The following is a 19320-nucleotide window of genomic DNA, read 5'->3' on the forward strand; positions in this document are numbered from 1 at the left end:
AACACAGAGGCGATGGAGAGAGCAGAGGCTGGGGCCTGGGAGAGAGACGTCAGGAGGAACACAGAGGCGATGGAGAGAGCAGAGGCTGGGGCCTGGGAGAGAGATGTCAGGAGGAACACAGAGGCGATGGAGAGAGCAGAGGCTGGGGCCTGGGAGAGACATACGTCAGGAGGAACACAGAGACAATGGAGAGAGCAGAGGCTGGGGCCTGGGAGAGAGACGTCAGGAGGAACACAGAGGCGATGGAGAGAGCAGAGGCTGGGGTCTTGGAGAGAGACGTCAGGAGGAACACAGAGACAATGGAGAGAGCAGAGGCTGGGGCCTTGGAGAGAGACGTCAGGAGGAACACAGAGACAATGGAGAGCAGGAGCTGCAGGCAGAGAGAGAGATACGTCAGGAGGAACACAGAGACAATGGAGAGAGCAGAGGCTGGGGCCTTGGAGAGACATACGTCAGGAGGAACACAGAGACAATGGAGAGAGCAGAGGCTGGGGCCTGGGAGAGAGACGTCAGGAGGAACACAGAGGCGATGGAGAGAGCAGAGGCTGGGGCCTGGGAGAGACATACGTCAGGAGGAACACAGAGACAATGGAGAGAGCAGAGGCTGGGGCCTTGGAGAGACATACGTCAGGAGGAACACAGAGACAATGGAGAGAGCAGAGGCTGGGGCCTGGGAGAGAGACGTCAGGAGGAACACAGAGACAATGGAGAGAGCAGAGGCTGGGGCCTGGGAGAGAGACGTCAGGAGGAACACAGAGGCAATGGAGAGAGCAGAGGCTGGGGCCTGGGAGAGAGACGTCAGGAGGAACACAGAGACAATGGAGAGAGCAGAGGCTGGGGCCTGGGAGAGACATATGTCAGGAGGAACACAGAGGCGATGGAGAGAGCAGAGGCTGGGGCCTGGGAGAGAGACGTCAGGAGGAACACAGAGACAATGGAGAGAGCAGAGGCTGGGGCCTGGGAGAGACATATGTCAGGAGGAACACAGAGGCGATGGAGAGAGCAGAGGCTGGGGCCTGGGAGAGAGACGTCAGGAGGAACACAGAGGTGATGGAGAGAGCAGAGGCTGGGGCCTGGGAGAGAGACGTCAGGAGGAACACAGAGACAATGGAGAGAGCAGAGGCTGGGGCCTGGGAGAGACATACGTCAGGAGGAACACAGAGACAATGGAGAGAGCAGAGGCTGGGGCCTGGGAGAGAGACGTCAGGAGGAACACAGAGGCGATGGAGAGAGCAGAGGCTGGGGCCTTGGAGAGAGACGTCAGGAGGAACACAGAGACAATGGAGAGCAGGAGCTGCAGGCAGAGAGAGAGATACGTCAGGAGGAACACAGAGACAATGGAGAGAGCAGAGGCTGGGGCCTTGGAGAGACATACGTCAGGAGGAACACAGAGACAATGGAGAGAGCAGAGGCTGGGGCCTTGGAGAGACATACGTCAGGAGGAACACAGAGGCAATGGAGAGAGCAGAGGCTGGGGCCTGGGAGAGAGACGTCAGGAGGAACACAGAGGCGATGGAGAGAGCAGAGGCTGGGGCCTGGGAGAGAGACGTCAGGAGGAACACAGAGACAATGGAGAGAGCAGAGGCTGGGGCCTGGGAGAGACATACGTCAGGAGGAACACAGAGACAATGGAGAGAGCAGAGGCTGGGGCCTGGGAGAGAGACGTCAGGAGGAACACAGAGGCGATGGAGAGAGCAGAGGCTGGGGCCTGGGAGAGACATACGTCAGGAGGAACACAGAGACAATGGAGAGAGCAGAGGCTGGGGCCTGGGAGAGACATACGTCAGGAGGAACACAGAGACAATGGAGAGAGCAGAGGCTGGGGCCTGGGAGAGACATACGTCAGGAGGAACACAGAGACAATGGAGAGAGCAGAGGCTGGGGCCTGGTAGAGACATACGTCAGGAGGAACACAGAGACAATGGAGAGAGCAGAGGCTGGGGCCTGGTAGAGACATACGTCAGGAGGAACACAGAGACAATGGAGAGAGCAGAGGCTGGGGCCTTGGAGAGACATACGTCAGGAGGAACACAGAGGCAATGGAGAGAGCAGAGGCTGGGGCCTGGGAGAGAGACGTCAGGAGGAACACAGAGACAATGGAGAGAGCAGAGGCTGGGGCCTGGGAGAGACATACGTCAGGAGGAACACAGAGACAATGGAGAGAGCAGAGGCTGGGGCCTGGGAGAGAGACGTCAGGAGGAACACAGAGACAATGGAGAGAGCAGAGGCTGGGGCCTGGGAGAGACATACGTCAGGAGGAACACAGAGGCGATGGAGAGAGCAGAGGCTGGGGCCTGGGAGAGAGATACGTCAGGAGGAACACAGAGGCGATGGAGAGAGCAGAGGCTGGGGCCTGGGAGAGAGACGTCAGGAGGAACACAGAGACAATGGAGAGAGCAGAGGCTGGGGCCTGGGAGAGAGACGTCAGGAGGAACACAGAGACAATGGAGAGAGCAGAGGCTGGGGCCTTGGAGAGAGACGTCAGGAGGAACACAGAGACAATGGAGAGCAGGAGCTGCAGGCAGAGAGAGAGATACGTCAGGAGGAACACAGAGACAATGGAGAGAGCAGAGGCTGGGGCCTTGGAGAGACATACGTCAGGAGGAACACAGAGACAATGGAGAGAGCAGAGGCTGGGGCCTGGGAGAGAGACGTCAGGAGGAACACAGAGGCGATGGAGAGAGCAGAGGCTGGGGCCTGGGAGAGACATACGTCAGGAGGAACACAGAGACAATGGAGAGAGCAGAGGCTGGGGCCTTGGAGAGACATACGTCAGGAGGAACACAGAGACAATGGAGAGAGCAGAGGCTGGGGCCTGGGAGAGAGACGTCAGGAGGAACACAGAGACAATGGAGAGAGCAGAGGCTGGGGCCTGGGAGAGAGACGTCAGGAGGAACACAGAGACAATGGAGAGAGCAGAGGCTGGGGCCTGGGAGAGACATATGTCAGGAGGAACACAGAGGCGATGGAGAGAGCAGAGGCTGGGGCCTGGGAGAGAGACGTCAGGAGGAACACAGAGGCGATGGAGAGAGCAGAGGCTGGGGCCTGGGAGAGAGACGTCAGGAGGAACACAGAGACAATGGAGAGAGCAGAGGCTGGGGCCTGGGAGAGACATACGTCAGGAGGAACACAGAGACAATGGAGAGAGCAGAGGCTGGGGCCTGGGAGAGAGACGTCAGGAGGAACACAGAGGCGATGGAGAGAGCAGAGGCTGGGGCCTTGGAGAGAGACGTCAGGAGGAACACAGAGACAATGGAGAGCAGGAGCTGCAGGCAGAGAGAGAGATACGTCAGGAGGAACACAGAGACAATGGAGAGAGCAGAGGCTGGGGCCTTGGAGAGAGACGTCAGGAGGAACACAGAGACAATGGAGAGAGCAGAGGCTGGGGCCTGGGAGAGACATACGTCAGGAGGAACACAGAGACAATGGAGAGAGCAGAGGCTGGGGCCTGGTAGAGAGACGTCAGGAGGAACACAGAGACAATGGAGAGAGCAGAGGCTGGGGCCTGGGAGAGACATACGTCAGGAGGAACACAGAGGCGATGGAGAGAGCAGAGGCTGGGGCCTTGGAGAGACATACGTCAGGAGGAACACAGAGACAATGGAGAGAGCAGAGGCTGGGGCCTGGGAGAGAGACGTCAGGAGGAACACAGAGGCGATGGAGAGAGCAGAGGCTGGGGCCTGGGAGAGAGACGTCAGGAGGAACACAGAGACAATGGAGAGAGCAGAGGCTGGGGCCTGGGAGAGAGACGTCAGGAGGAACACAGAGGCGATGGAGAGAGCAGAGGCTGGGGCCTGGGAGAGACATACGTCAGGAGGAACACAGAGACAATGGAGAGAGCAGAGGCTGGGGCCTGGGAGAGACATACGTCAGGAGGAACACAGAGACAATGGAGAGAGCAGAGGCTGGGGCCTGGGAGAGACATACGTCAGGAGGAACACAGAGACAATGGAGAGAGCAGAGGCTGGGGCCTGGTAGAGACATACGTCAGGAGGAACACAGAGACAATGGAGAGAGCAGAGGCTGGGGCCTGGTAGAGACATACGTCAGGAGGAACACAGAGACAATGGAGAGAGCAGAGGCTGGGGCCTTGGAGAGACATACGTCAGGAGGAACACAGAGGCAATGGAGAGAGCAGAGGCTGGGGCCTGGGAGAGAGACGTCAGGAGGAACACAGAGGCGATGGAGAGAGCAGAGGCTGGGGCCTGGGAGAGACATACGTCAGGAGGAACACAGAGACAATGGAGAGAGCAGAGGCTGGGGCCTGGGAGAGAGACGTCAGGAGGAACACAGAGACAATGGAGAGAGCAGAGGCTGGGGCCTGGGAGAGAGACGTCAGGAGGAACACAGAGACAATGGAGAGAGCAGAGGCTGGGGCCTGGGAGAGAGACGTCAGGAGGAACACAGAGGCGATGGAGAGAGCAGAGGCTGGGGCCTGGGAGAGACATACGTCAGGAGGAACACAGAGACAATGGAGAGAGCAGAGGCTGGGGCCTGGGAGAGAGACGTCAGGAGGAACACAGAGACAATGGAGAGAGCAGAGGCTGGGGCCTTGGAGAGACATACGTCAGGAGGAACACAGAGGCAATGGAGAGAGCAGAGGCTGGGGCCTGGGAGAGAGACGTCAGGAGGAACACAGAGGCAATGGAGAGAGCAGAGGCTGGGGCCTGGGAGAGAGACGTCAGGAGGAACACAGAGGCGATGGAGAGAGCAGAGGCTGGGGCCTGGGAGAGACATACGTCAGGAGGAACACAGAGACAATGGAGAGAGCAGAGGCTGGGGCCTGGGAGAGAGACGTCAGGAGGAACACAGAGACAATGGAGAGAGCAGAGGCTGGGGCCTGGGAGAGAGACGTCAGGAGGAACACAGAGACAATGGAGAGAGCAGAGGCTGGGGCCTGGGAGAGAGACGTCAGGAGGAACACAGAGACAATGGAGAGAGCAGAGGCTGCAGGCAGAGAGAGATATGTCAGGAGGAATACATTCTGGTTATATATGGAAGACATCATATACCCTGAACCCCCAAATCACTTCTAGAATGTTCTTCATAGACCCCCCAGTAAGGTATGCTCTGGTGGAAAGACGTCTACTGCCGACTCTGCATAACAACTTACCATAGATCCTGGGACAGCGACACCAGGGACCAATCCCTGCACTGCTCCCCAGTATTACCACCCTCCAGTAACACGCCATGTAGAATATCCAATCACACACCAGTAACCTGGCCGGTCTGAGAGAAGGACTTCCTTTTAAAGATCTTTTGGCAGTCCCCTTCCTGTTATTGTAGGAGGAGCCATCTCTCATTTCCAGTAGGAGGAGCCATCTCTCATTTCCAGTAGGAGGAGCCATCTCTCATTTCCAGTAGGAGGAGCCATCTCTCATTTCCGGTCTTGAAAGACATTTTGGAAAAATACATTTTTTAGGGTCCTGTTTTTGGCTCCACCCCCCCCCCCCCCATGGAAATTGTCATTTGTCAGGACCAGGAGCAGCAAATTGTCTCATCTACCCGGGAGACGGCAGAGGAGGGGCTTACCAGAGAAGAGGAGGGGCTTACCAGAGAAGAGGAGGGGCTTACCAGAGAAGAGGAGGGGCTTACCAGAGAAGAGGAGGGGCTTACCAGAGAAGAGGAATTGCTGTGTGCACTCCGGTTCCCAGATCTCCTGTCAGTGGGGTGGAAGGATGGAAGGCCGGCCTCAACTGAGAGGAGGAAGAGAAAGACACAAATAAAAAAAGAAAGCCAACACCGGGGCCCCACATAATCCAGAACTAAACCTCCCACAGAAACCCCACATAATCCAGAACCAAACCTCCCACCGGGGCCCCATAATCCAGAAATAAACCTCCCACCGGGGCCCCATAATCCAGAACCAAACCTCCCACAGGGGCCCCACATAATCCAGAACTAAACCTCCCACAGGGGCCCCACATAATCCAGAACTAAACCTCCCACAGAGACCCCACATAATCCAGAACCAAACCTCCCTCAGAGACCCCACATAATCCAGAACCAAACCTCCCACAGGGGCCCCATAATCCAGAACCAAACCTCCCACAGGGGCCCCATAATCCAGAACCAAACCTCCCACCGGGGCCCCATAATCCAGAAATAAACCTCCCACCGGGGCCCCATAATCCAGAACCAAACCTCCCACAGGGGCCCCACATAATCCAGAACTAAACCTCCCACAGGGGCCCCACATAATCCAGAACTAAACCTCCCACAGAGACCCCACATAATCCAGAACCAAACCTCCCTCAGAGACCCCACATAATCCAGAACCAAACCTCCCACAGGGGCCCCATAATCCAGAACCAAACCTCCCACAGGGGCCCCATAATCCAGAACCAAACCTCCCACAGAGACCCCACATAATCCAGAACCAAACCTCCCACAGAGACCCCACATAATCCAGAACCAAACCTTCCACAGGGGCCCCACATAATCCAGAACTAAACCTCCCACCGGGGCCCCATAATCCAGAACCAAACCTCCCACAGGGGCCCCACATAATCCAGAACCAAACCTCCCACCGGGGCCCCATAATCCAGAACTAAACCTCCCACCGGGGCCCCACATAATCCAGAACCAAACCTCCCCCAGGGGCCCCACATAATCCAGAACCAAACCTTCCACTGGGGCCCCACATAATCCAGAACCAAACCTCCCACCGGGGCCCCACATAATCCAGAACCAAACCTCCCACCGGGGCCCCACATAATCCAGAACCAAACCTCCCACCGGGGCCCCACATAATCCAGAACCAAACCTCCCCCAGGGGCCCCACATAATCCAGAACCAAACCTCCCACCGGGGCCCCACATAATCCAGAACCAAACCTCCCCCAGGGGCCCCACATAATCCAGAACCAAACCTCCCACCGGGGGCCCCACATAATCCAGAACCAAACCTCCCACCGGGGCCCCACATAATCCAGAACCAAACCTTCCACAGGGGCCCCACATAATCCAGAACCAAACCTCCCACAGAGGCCCCACATAATCCAGAACCAAACCTCCCTCAGAGACCCCACATAACCCAGAACAAAACCTCCCACCGGGGCCCCACATAATCCAGAACCAAACCTCCCACAGAGGCCCCACATAATCCAGAACCAAACCTCCCCCAGGGGCCCCACATAATCCAGAACTAAACCTCCCACAGGGGCCCCACATAATCCAGAACTAAACCTCCCACAGAGGCCCCACATAATCCAGAACCAAACCTCCCACCGGGGCCCCACATAATCCAGAACCAAACCTCCCACCGGGGCCCCACATAATCCAGAACCAAACCTCCCACCGGGGCCCCACATAATCCAGAACCAAACCTCCCACAGGGGCCCCACATAATCCAGAACCAAACCTCCCACAGAGGCCCCACATAATCCAGAACCAAACCTCCCTCAGAGACCCCACATAATCCAGAACCAAACCTCCCTCAGAGACCCCACATAATCCAGAACCAAACCTCCCACCGGGGCCCCACATAATCCAGAACCAAACCTCCCACCGGGGCCCCACATAATCCAGAACCAAACCTCCCACAGAGGCCCCACATAATCCAGAACCAAACCTCCCCCAGGGGCCCCACATAATCCAGAACTAAACCTCCCACAGGGGCCCCACATAATCCAGAACTAAACCTCCCACAGAGGCCCCACATAATCCAGAACCAAACCTCCCACCGGGGCCCCACATAATCCAGAACCAAACCTCCCACCGGGGCCCCACATAATCCAGAACCAAACCTCCCACCGGGGCCCCACATAATCCAGAACCAAACCTCCCACCGGGGCCCCACATAATCCAGAACTAAACCTCCCACAGAGGCCCCACATAATCCAGAACCAAACCTCCCACGGGGCCCCACATAATCCAGAACCAAACCTCCCACCGGGGCCCCACATAATCCAGAACCAAACCTCCCACCGGGGCCCCACATAATCCAGAACCAAACCTCCCACCGGGGCCCCACATAATCCAGAACCAAACCTCCCACCGGGGCCCCACATAATCCAGAACCAAACCTCCCACAGGGGCCCCACATAATCCAGAACCAAACCTCCCACCGGGGCCCCATAATCCAGAACCAAACCTCCCACAGGGGCCCCACATAATCCAGAACCAAACCTCCCACCGGGGCCCCACATAATCCAGAAATAAACCTCCCACAGGGGCCCCATAATCCAGAACCAAACCTCCCACAGAGACCCCACATAATCCAGAACTAAACCTCCCACCGGGGCCCCACATAATCCAGAACCAAACCTCCCCCAGGGGCCCCACATAATCCAGAACCAAACCTCCCACCGGGCCCCACATAATCCAGAACCAAACCTCCCCCAGGGGCCCCACATAATCCAGAACCAAACCTCCCACCGGGGGCCCCACATAATCCAGAACCAAACCTCCCACCGGGGCCCCACATAATCCAGAACCAAACCTTCCATAGGGGCCCCACATAATCCAGAACCAAACCTCCCACAGAGGCCCCACATAATCCAGAACCAAACCTCCCTCAGAGACCCCACATAACCCAGAACCAAACCTCCCTCAGAGACCCCACATAATCCAGAAACAAACCTCCCACCGGGGCCCCACATAATCCAGAACCAAACCTCCCACAGAGGCCCCACATAATCCAGAACCAAACCTCCCACCGGGGCCCCACATAATCCAGAACCAAACCTCCCACAGAGGCCCCACATAATCCAGAACCAAACCTCCCCCAGGGGCCCCACATAATCCAGAACTAAACCTCCCACAGGGGCCCCACATAATCCAGAACTAAACCTCCCACAGAGGCCCCACATAATCCAGAACCAAACCTCCCACCGGGGCCCCACATAATCCAGAACCAAACCTCCCACCGGGGCCCCACATAATCCAGAACCAAACCTCCCACCGGGGCCCCACATAATCCAGAACCAAACCTCCCACCGGGGCCCCACATAATCCAGAACTAAACCTCCCACAGAGGCCCCACATAATCCAGAACCAAACCTCCCACCGGGGCCCCACATAATCCAGAACCAAACCTCCCACCGGGGCCCCACATAATCCAGAACCAAACCTCCCACCGGGGCCCCACATAATCCAGAACCAAACCTCCCACCGGGGCCCCACATAATCCAGAACCAAACCTCCCACCGGGGCCCCACATAATCCAGAACCAAACCTCCCACAGGGGCCCCACATAATCCAGAACCAAACCTCCCACAGAGGCCCCACATAATCCAGAACCAAACCTCCCACCGGGGCCCCACATAATCCAGAACCAAACCTCCCACCGGGGCCCCACATAATCCAGAAATAAACCTCCCACAGGGGCCCCATAATCTAGAACCAAACCTCCCACAGAGACCCCACATAATCCAGAACTAAACCTCCCACCGGGGCCCCACATAATCCAGAACCAAACCTCCAACCGGGGGCCCCACATAATCCAGAACCAAACCTCCCACCGGGGCCCCACATAATCCAGAACCAAACCTTCCACAGGGGCCCCACATAATCCAGAACCAAACCTCCCTCAGAGACCCCACATAATCCAGAACCAAACCTCCCACAGGGTCCCACATAATCCAGAACTAAACCTCCCACAGGGGCCCCACATAATCCAGAACTAAACCTCCCACAGAGGCCCCACATAATCCAGAACCAAACCTCCCACCGGGGCCCCACATAATCCAGAACCAAACCTCCCACCGGGGCCCCACATAATCCAGAACCAAACCTCCCACCGGGGCCCCACATAATCCAGAACCAAACCTCCCACCGGGGCCCCACATAATCCAGAACTAAACCTCCCACAGAGGCCCCACATAATCCAGAACCAAACCTCCCACCGGGGCCCCACATAATCCAGAACCAAACCTCCCACCGGGGCCCCACATAATCCAGAACCAAACCTCCCACCGGGGCCCCACATAATCCAGAACCAAACCTCCCACCGGGGCCCCACATAATCCAGAACCAAACCTCCCACCGGGGCCCCACATAATCCAGAACCAAACCTCCCACAGGGGCCCCACATAATCCAGAACCAAACCTCCCACAGAGGCCCCACATAATCCAGAACCAAACCTCCCACCGGGGCCCCACATAATCCAGAACCAAACCTCCCACCGGGGCCCCACATAATCCAGAAATAAACCTCCCACAGGGGCCCCATAATCTAGAACCAAACCTCCCACAGAGACCCCACATAATCCAGAACTAAACCTCCCACCGGGGCCCCACATAATCCAGAACCAAACCTCCAACCGGGGGCCCCACATAATCCAGAACCAAACCTCCCACCGGGGCCCCACATAATCCAGAACCAAACCTTCCACAGGGGCCCCACATAATCCAGAACCAAACCTCCCTCAGAGACCCCACATAATCCAGAACCAAACCTCCCACAGGGTCCCACATAATCCAGAACTAAACCTCCCACAGGGGCCCCACATAATCCAGAACTAAACCTCCCACAGAGGCCCCACATAATCCAGAACCAAACCTCCCACCGGGGCCCCACATAATCCAGAACTAAACCTCCCACAGGGGCCCCACATAATCCAGAACTAAACCTCCCACAGGGGCCCCACATAATCCAGAACCAAACCTCCCACAGGGGCCCCACATAATCCAGAACTAAACCTCCCACAGGGGCCCCACATAATCCAGAACTAAACCTCCCACAGGGGCCCCACATAATCCAGAACTAAACATCCCACAGGGGCCCCACAAAATCCAGAACTAAACCTCCCACAGAGGCCCCACATAATCCAGAACTAAACCTCCCACAGAGGCCCCACATAATCCAGAACTACACCTCCCACAGGGGCCCCACATAATCCAGAACCAAACCTCCCTCAGAGGCCCCACATAATCCAAAACCAAACCTCCCACCGGGGCCCCACATAATCCAAAACCAAACCTCCCACCGGGGCCCCACATAATCCAGAAATAAACCTCCCACAGGGGCCCCACATAATCCAGAACCAAACCTCCCACCGGGGCCCCACATAATCCAGAAATAAACCTCCCACAGGGGCCCCACATAATCCAGAACCAAACCTCCCACAGAGGCCCCACATAATCCAGAACCAAACCTCCCACCGGGGCCCCACATAATCCAGAAATAAACCTCCCACAGGGGCCCCATAATCCAGAACCAAACCTCCCACAGAGACCCCACATAATCCAGAACTAAACCTCCCACCGGGGCCCCACATAATCCAGAACCAAACCTCCCACCGGGGGCCCCACATAATCCAGAACCAAACCTTCCACAGGGGCCCCACATAATCCAGAACCAAACCTCCCACAGAGGCCCCACATAATCCAGAACCAAACCTCCCTCAGAGACCCCACATAACCCAGAACCAAACCTCCCACAGGGTCCCACATAATCCAGAACCAAACCTCCCACAGAGGCCCCACATAATCCAGAACCAAACCTCCCCCAGGGGCCCCACATAATCCAGAACTAAACCTCCCACAGGGGCCCCACATAATCCAGAACTAAACCTCCCACAGAGGCCCCACATAATCCAGAACCAAACCTCCCACCGGGGCCCCACATAATCCAGAACTAAACCTCCCACAGGGGCCCCACATAATCCAGAACTAAACCTCCCACAGGGGCCCCACATAATCCAGAACTAAACCTCCCACAGGGGCCCCACATAATCCAGAACCAAACCTCCCACAGGGGCCCCACATAATCCAGAACCAAACCTCCCACCGGGGCCCCACATAATCCAGAACTAAACCTCCCACAGGGGCCCCACATAATCCAGAACTAAACCTCCCACAGGGGCCCCACATAATCCAGAACTAAACCTCCCACAGAGGCCCCACATAATCCAGAACTAAACCTCCCACAGAGGCCCCACATAATCCAGAACTAAACCTCCCACAGGGGCCCCACATAATCCAGAACCAAACCTCCCACAGGGGCCCCACATAATTCAGAACCAAACCTCCCACAGGGGCCCCACATAATCCAGAACCAAACCTCCCACCGGGGCCCCACATAATCCAAAACCAAACCTCCCTCAGAGACCCCACATAACCCAGAACCAAACCTCCCTCAGAGACCCCACATAATCCAGAACCAAACCTCCCACAGGGGCCCCACATAATCCAGAACCAAACCTCCCTCAGAGGCCCCACATAATCCAGAACCAAACCTCCCACCGGGGCCCCACATAATCCAAAACCAAACCTCCCACAGGGGCCCCACATAATCCAGAACCAAACCTCCCTCAGAGACCCCACATAACCCAAAACCAAACCTCCCTCAGAGACCCCACATAACCCAGAACAAAACCTCCCTCAGAGACCCCACATAATCCAGAACCAAACCTCCCACAGGGGCCCCACATAATCCAGAACCAAACCTCCTTCAGAGACCCCACATAATCCAGAACCAAACCTCCCACAGGGGCCCCACATAATCCAGAACCAAACCTCCCTCAGAGACCCCACATAATCCAGAACCAAACCTCCCACAGGGGCCCCACATAATCCAGAACCAAACCTCCCTCAGAGGCCCCACATAATCCAGAACCAAACCTCCCACCGGGGCCCCACATAATCCAAAACCAAACCTCCCACAGGGGCCCCACATAATCCAGAACCAAACCTCCCTCAGAGACCCCACATAACCCAGAACCAAACCTCCCTCAGAGACCCCACATAACCCAAAACCAAACCTCCCTCAGAGACCCCACATAATCCAGAACCAAACCTCCCTCAGAGACCCCACATAATCCAGAACCAAACCTCCCACCGGGGCCCCACATAATCCAGAACCAAACCTCCCTCAGAGACCCCACATAACCCAGAACAAAACCTCCCTCAGAGACCCCACATAATCCAGAACCAAACCTCCCACAGGGGCCCCACATAATCCAGAACCAAACCTCCCTCAGAGACCCCACATAACCCAGAACCAAACCTCCCTCAGAGACCCCACATAATCCAGAACCAAACCTCCCACAGGGGCCCCACATAATCCAGAACCAAACCTCCCTCAGAGGCCCCACATAATCCAGAACCAAACCTCCCACCGGGGCCCCACATAATCCAAAACCAAACCTCCCACAGGGGCCCCACATAATCCAGAACTAAACCTCCCACAGGGGCCCCACATAATCCAGAACCAAACCTCCCTCAGAGACCCCACATAACCCAGAACAAAACCTCCCTCAGAGACCCCACATAATCCAGAACCAAACCTCCCACAGGGGCCCCACATAATCCAGAACCAAACCTCCCTCAGAGACCCCACATAATCCAGAACCAAACCTCCCTCAGAGACCCCACATAACCCAGAACAAAACCTCCCTCAGAGACCCCACATAATCCAGAACCAAACCTCCCACAGGGGCCCCACATAATCCAGAACCAAACCTCCCTCAGAGGCCCCACATAATCCAGAACCAAACCTCCCTCAGAGACCCCACATAACCCAGAACCAAACCTCCCTCAGAGACCCCACATAATCCAGAACCAAACCTCCCACAGGGGCCCCACATAATCCAGAACCAAACCTCCCTCAGAGGCCCCACATAATCCAGAACCAAACCTCCCTCAGAGAACCCACATAACCCAGAACCAAACCTCCCACAGGGGCCCCACATAATCCAGAACCAAACCTCCCTCAGAGGCCCCACATAATCCAGAACCAAACCTCCCACCGGGGCCCCACATAATCCAAAACCAAACCTCCCACAGGGGCCCCACATAATCCAGAACTAAACCTCCCACAGGGGCCCCACATAATCCAGAACCAAACCTCCCTCAGAGACCCCACATAACCCAGAACCAAACCTCCCTCAGAGACCCCACATAACCCAGAACAAAACCTCCCTCAGAGACCCCACATAATCCAGAACAAAACCTCCCACAGGGGCCCCACATAATCCAGAACCAAACCTCCCTCAGAGGCCCCACATAATCCAGAACCAAACCTCCCTCAGAGACCCCACATAACCCAGAACCAAACCTCCCTCAGAGACCCCACATAACCCAGAACCAAACCTCCCTCAGAGACCCCACATAATCCAGAACCAAACCTCCCACAGGGGCCCCACATAATCCAGAACCAAACCTCCCACAGGGGCCCCACATAATCCAGAACCAAACCTCCCTCAGAGGCCCCACATAATCCAGAACCAAACCTCCCTCAGAGAACCCACATAACCCAGAACAAAACCTCCCTCAGAGACCCCACATAATCCAGAACCAAACCTCCCGCTGGGGTCTCAATGAAGAACCCAACCTCCTAGAGATCTTAGCTTTGGCTCAGCTGACACTGCAGGGAGATTTCCTGACCTCTCTTCTTGCGGTGGAGTGACAGAGCGGCTCGGAGTCGTGCCCAGCGCTGAAGATCCTTCTGAGTATCCCGAACAGAAAGGGATTCTGTGGACAGGTCGAGATTCCGCACAGCCGTAGAGTTGAGGAAGGAGGAGGTGAGCAGGGAAGGAGAGAAATGAAGAGGGGAAAGCGCTCCGCACCCCATGACATCCTGAGGGGGAAGGGAACACGGTTCAAACATCACTGCAATATATATATATCCAGATACAACTGTTCTTTAGAATAAATAAAGCTGGGATTGACTCTTTACCACCCCTCCCCCATAACTCTCACCTCCCTCCCCCCCCCCCCCCAAACACTTACCTTCCTCCTTCTCTGCCCCAGAACTCTTACCTCCAACTTTAGCTCTTACCTCCTCCAGCCCCCCCCCCCCACCCCTCCTTCCCCCTGGAACTCTTACCTACTAGTACTTTCACCTCCTCCAACTACAACCCCCCCCCCCCCGCAAACACAAACATTTACCTCCTCTGTACCCCTCCCCCAGAACTCTTACCTCATCCAACTCCCCCCCCCACCCAATTAACTCTTACCCCCCCTGCCCCCTCCTTCCCCCTGGAACTCTTAACTACACCCCCCCCCCACAAACATTTACCTCCTCCGTACCCCTCCCCCAGAACTCTTACCTCCTCCGTACCCCTCCCCCAGAACTCTTACCTCCTCCGTACCCCTCCCCCAGAACTCTTACCTCCTCCGTACCCCTCCCCCAGAACTCTTACCTCCTCCGTACCCCTCCCCCAGAACTCTTACCTCCTCCGTACCCCTCCCCCAGAACTCTTACCTCCTCTGTACCCCTCCCCCAGAACTCTTACCTCCTCCGTACCCCTCCCCCAGAACTCTTACCTCCTCCGTACCCCTCCCCCAGAACTCTTACCTCCTCCGTACCCCTCCCCCAGAACTCTTACCTCCTCCGTACCCCTCCCCCAGAACTCTTACCTCCTCCGTACCCCTCCCCCAGAACTCTTACCTCCTTGTCCCCATAGTCCAGGAAGGAAAGCTGCTTCTGGGCCTTGGTGGACTTTTTCCTGCGGTTTCCCCATCTCTTCACACTGAAGCCACTAATACAGACTTTCCTCCCCGTGGTCTCCTGAGGAGCCGCAGAGTTCTGAATTCGGCTCTTTGGCATAGAGGAGACCACCAGGGGGGTCTTCATTCCCGTCTCTAGAGTCAGTGAGGTGAGATCGGTGCCGAAGGCCCGCAGACGCGGCTTAACGCTCTGAGTCTTATCCTGAAAATATTTAGTAACGGAATGGCGGTCCAGCTGTACAACCGGCTGCATCTGGCTGAGACTCATGTCCCTCATAGGCAGAATTAAACTTCTCACATCCACGTTATGAACCACTGGAGGTCCCTGTGGACATTTCTCCAGGACAACCTCCTTCTGCCTTTCCAGATAACCACTAACTGCGTCTGGATGCAACTTTACAACCGGTTGGAAAGTTCTTCTTCTGAAATACTTCCATTTATCTGCCGAATTCCCCTTCAGGAACCTGCTGGATGGGCTGTCATCCAACATGGCGGCCTCCTCCACAGAGGTGTGGGGCAAATCCTCAGAAGAGAAGAGTTCAGGACTGGCACAGAAGGCATTGCTGTCCTCCCGTCTGTGCTTCTCACCCATGCAGATAAGAGACGGAGAGGAGGGAACACTGACCGGAGACAAAAGGCACAAAGAGGATCTTCCATTGGAGATCTTAATGCTCAGACATTTTACCCCGGATCCTAGCGCATTGGCAGAACTCGGATTGATGGGTGACCCAAGCTTGGACTCATCCATATAGCTTTTCTCATCAGTTCTGCTGCATGGTTCAGCCACTCTGCTCTGATCTTCCCTAGGATCAGAAATGCCATCGCCACTATGCCGCTGCGCCATTCTTCTGGTATCGTCCTCATACGACAGGTCCTCTTTCTTCTCTCCATCAGTAGAATGGGCCTCAGAGCAGCATCTGACAACACTGTCCTCCAGGGGATCACAAAGTGCCAGCTGCCTGACAAAAGACTTCTCTGTCCTCGGCATGGCGGTCAGCAGAACAGAGGGGGTGCTGGAGAGAAGAGGAGCTTTCTGGAGAGGACTGGGCAGGACGTCCGCAGAGGAGTCCAGAATACTGATGGCTTCCGTACACAACTTCCGCTTCTTAACTTCAACGTCATGGATAGAGTCCAAAGTCAAAGGTGTGCGCTGCGGAGGAAACACCAGAAGATAGAAAATATGGGTCGATCTACTCACCCCTCCATGGGCTGCAATCTTATGGGCTATACTGCTCACCCCCGAACCCATATGGGCTATACTACTCACACCTCCCCCGAACCCATATGGGCTATGCTACTCACCCCTCCATGGGCTGCAATCTTATGGGCTATACTGCTCACCCCCGAACCCATATGGGCTACACTTCTCACACCTCCATCCCTACATAGGCTGCAATGCTATGGGCAATACTACTCACCCCCGAACCCATATGGGCTATACTACTCACACCTCCATCCCTACATAGGCTGCAATGCTATGGGTGATCCTGCTCACCCCCGAACCCATATGGGCTATACTACTCACACCTCCATCCCTACATGGACTGCAATGCTATGGGTGATCCTATTCACCCCCGAACCCATATGGGCTACACTACTCACACCTCCATCCCTACATGGACTGCAATGCTATGGGTGATCCTGCTCACCCCCGAACCCATATGGGCTACACTACTCACACCTCCATCCCTACATGGACTGCAATGCTATGGGTGTTCCTACTCACCCCCGAACCCATATGGGCTACACTACGCACACCTCCATCCCTACATGGACTGCAATGCTATGGGCAATACTACTCACCCCCAAACCCATATGGGCTATACTACTCACACCTCCCCCGAACCCATATGGGCTACACTGCTCACACCTCCATCCCTACATAGGCTGCAATGCTATGGGTGATCCTGCTCACCCCCGAACCCATATGGGCTACACTACTCACACCTCCATCCTTACATGGGCTGCAATGCTATGGGTGTTCCTACTCACCCCCGAACGCATATGGGCTACACTGCTCACACCTCCATCCCTATATGGACTGCAATGTTATGGGCAATACTGCTCACCCCCGAACCCATATGGGGTGCACTACTCACACCTCCATCCCTACATGGGCTGCAATGCTATGGGTGATCCTGCTCACCCCCGAACCCATATGGGGTGCACTGCTATGGACTATACTGCTCACACCTGATGTCCATGTGGACCATACAGCCTCCAATACAAATCAGTAGTACTGGCAGTCCTCTGCTTCCTCCTATATGAGCCGTATACGGTGACATCATGGAGATCACTCTGGATCTAGAGTACAGGTCTATAGAGCTCCCAGGCAGAGGGCAGACATGGTCCAAGTAAGACCCCGCACACCATGTGACCTCACTACCCAATCACATGATGACCTGCTCTGGATCCCCTTAGTGAGCGGCCCAGTAGAGGTTTAGCACCGTATTCACAGAGATCTTACCGCTGGCCTTCTGGCTTTCCCGCTCAGAGGCTTCATATTGGCCGGCGGAGCTTTACGCCGGAAGGTCACAAACTTCCGAAAAGGTGTTGTGAAGATGAGAGGAGAATTACAACTCCTGGGGAGAGAAGTGATTGGAGGGCGTTCAGTCAATGTACAACCAATCAGAAAAGACATTCACCAATACCAAAAATTCACCAGCAAGTTAGTCACCAACCCCACGAACTGCGCACTTCCAGGTTCTCCCTTCTGCATGCCGCCAATGACAGCTACCCTCCCCCCCATGCAAATTTCTGTCCCCATCTGTAACCGATAACTACAACATGTGTGTAAGACTGACCCTACATTCTCCAATCCCCTTCCACCTACCCATAGAGTGTACTGCCCATCGTAATACCCTCTACATGCTGCCCACCGTCATATCCTCTACATACTGCCCACCGTCATATCCTCTACATACTGCCCACCGTCATACCCTCTACATACTGCCCACCGTCATATCCTCTACATACTGCCCACCGTCATACCCTCCACTGCTCTACATACTGCCCACCGTCATACCCTCTACATACTGCCCACCGTCATATCCTCTACATACTGCCCACCGTCATACCCTCTACTGCTCTACATACTGCCCACCGTCATATCCTCTACATACTGCCCACCGTCATACCCTCTACTGCTCTACATACTGCCCACCGTCATATCCTCTACTGCTCTACATACTGCCCACCGTCATATCCTCTACATACTGCCCACCGTCATACCCTCTACATACTGCCCACCGTCATATCCTCTACATACTGCCCACCGTCATACCCTCTACATACTGCCCACCGTCATATCCTCTACATACTGCCCACCGTCATATCCTCTACATACTGCCCACCGTCATATTCTCTACATACTGCCCACCATCATACCCTCTACATACTGCCCACCGTCATATCCTCTACATATTGCCCACCGTCATATCCTCTACATACTGCCCACCGTCATATCCTCTACATACTGCCCACCGTCATATCCTCTACATACTGCCCACCGTCATATCCTCTACATACTGCCCACCATCATACCCTCTACATACTGCCCACCGTCATATCCTCTACTGCTCTACATACTGCCCACCGTCATATCCTCTACTGCTCTACATACTGCCCACCGTCATATCCTCTACTGCTCTACATACTGCCCACCGTCATACCCTCTACATACTGCCCACCGTCATACCCTCTACATACTGCCCACCGTCATACCCTCTACTGCTCTACATACTGCCCATCGTAATACCCTCTACATACTGCCCACCGTCGTACCCTCTACATACTGCCCACCATCATACCCTCTACATACTGCCCACCGTCATATCCTCTACATACTGCCCACCGTCATACCCTCTACATACTGCCCACCGTCATACCCTCTACATACTGCCCACCATCATACCCTCTACATACT

General features: G+C 55.6%; 1 protein-coding gene across 1 annotated transcript in view; it reads right to left on the reverse strand.

The window, feature by feature from the left end:
- HASPIN (histone H3 associated protein kinase) overlaps positions 1 to 19320 on the reverse strand; it is a gene marked incomplete at its 3' end in the record, with an annotated part of 88426 nt that overhangs the window by 63062 nt on the left and 6044 nt on the right. The window contains exons 2-5 of the mRNA XM_082258341.1: positions 17863 to 17977; positions 15337 to 16545; positions 14331 to 14523; positions 5617 to 5696 (exon numbers count right to left, since the gene is read on the reverse strand). Coding sequence (XP_082114467.1) covers positions 5617 to 5696; positions 14331 to 14523; positions 15337 to 16545; positions 17863 to 17898 — 1518 coding nt within the window. The 5' untranslated portion in view covers positions 17899 to 17977. The remainder of the gene's footprint in view (positions 1 to 5616; positions 5697 to 14330; positions 14524 to 15336; positions 16546 to 17862; positions 17978 to 19320) is intronic.

Source organism: Pelophylax lessonae (assembly GCF_965119305.1).
Source record: "Pelophylax lessonae genome assembly, chromosome: 5".
Taxonomy (NCBI): domain Eukaryota; kingdom Metazoa; phylum Chordata; class Amphibia; order Anura; family Ranidae; genus Pelophylax; species Pelophylax lessonae.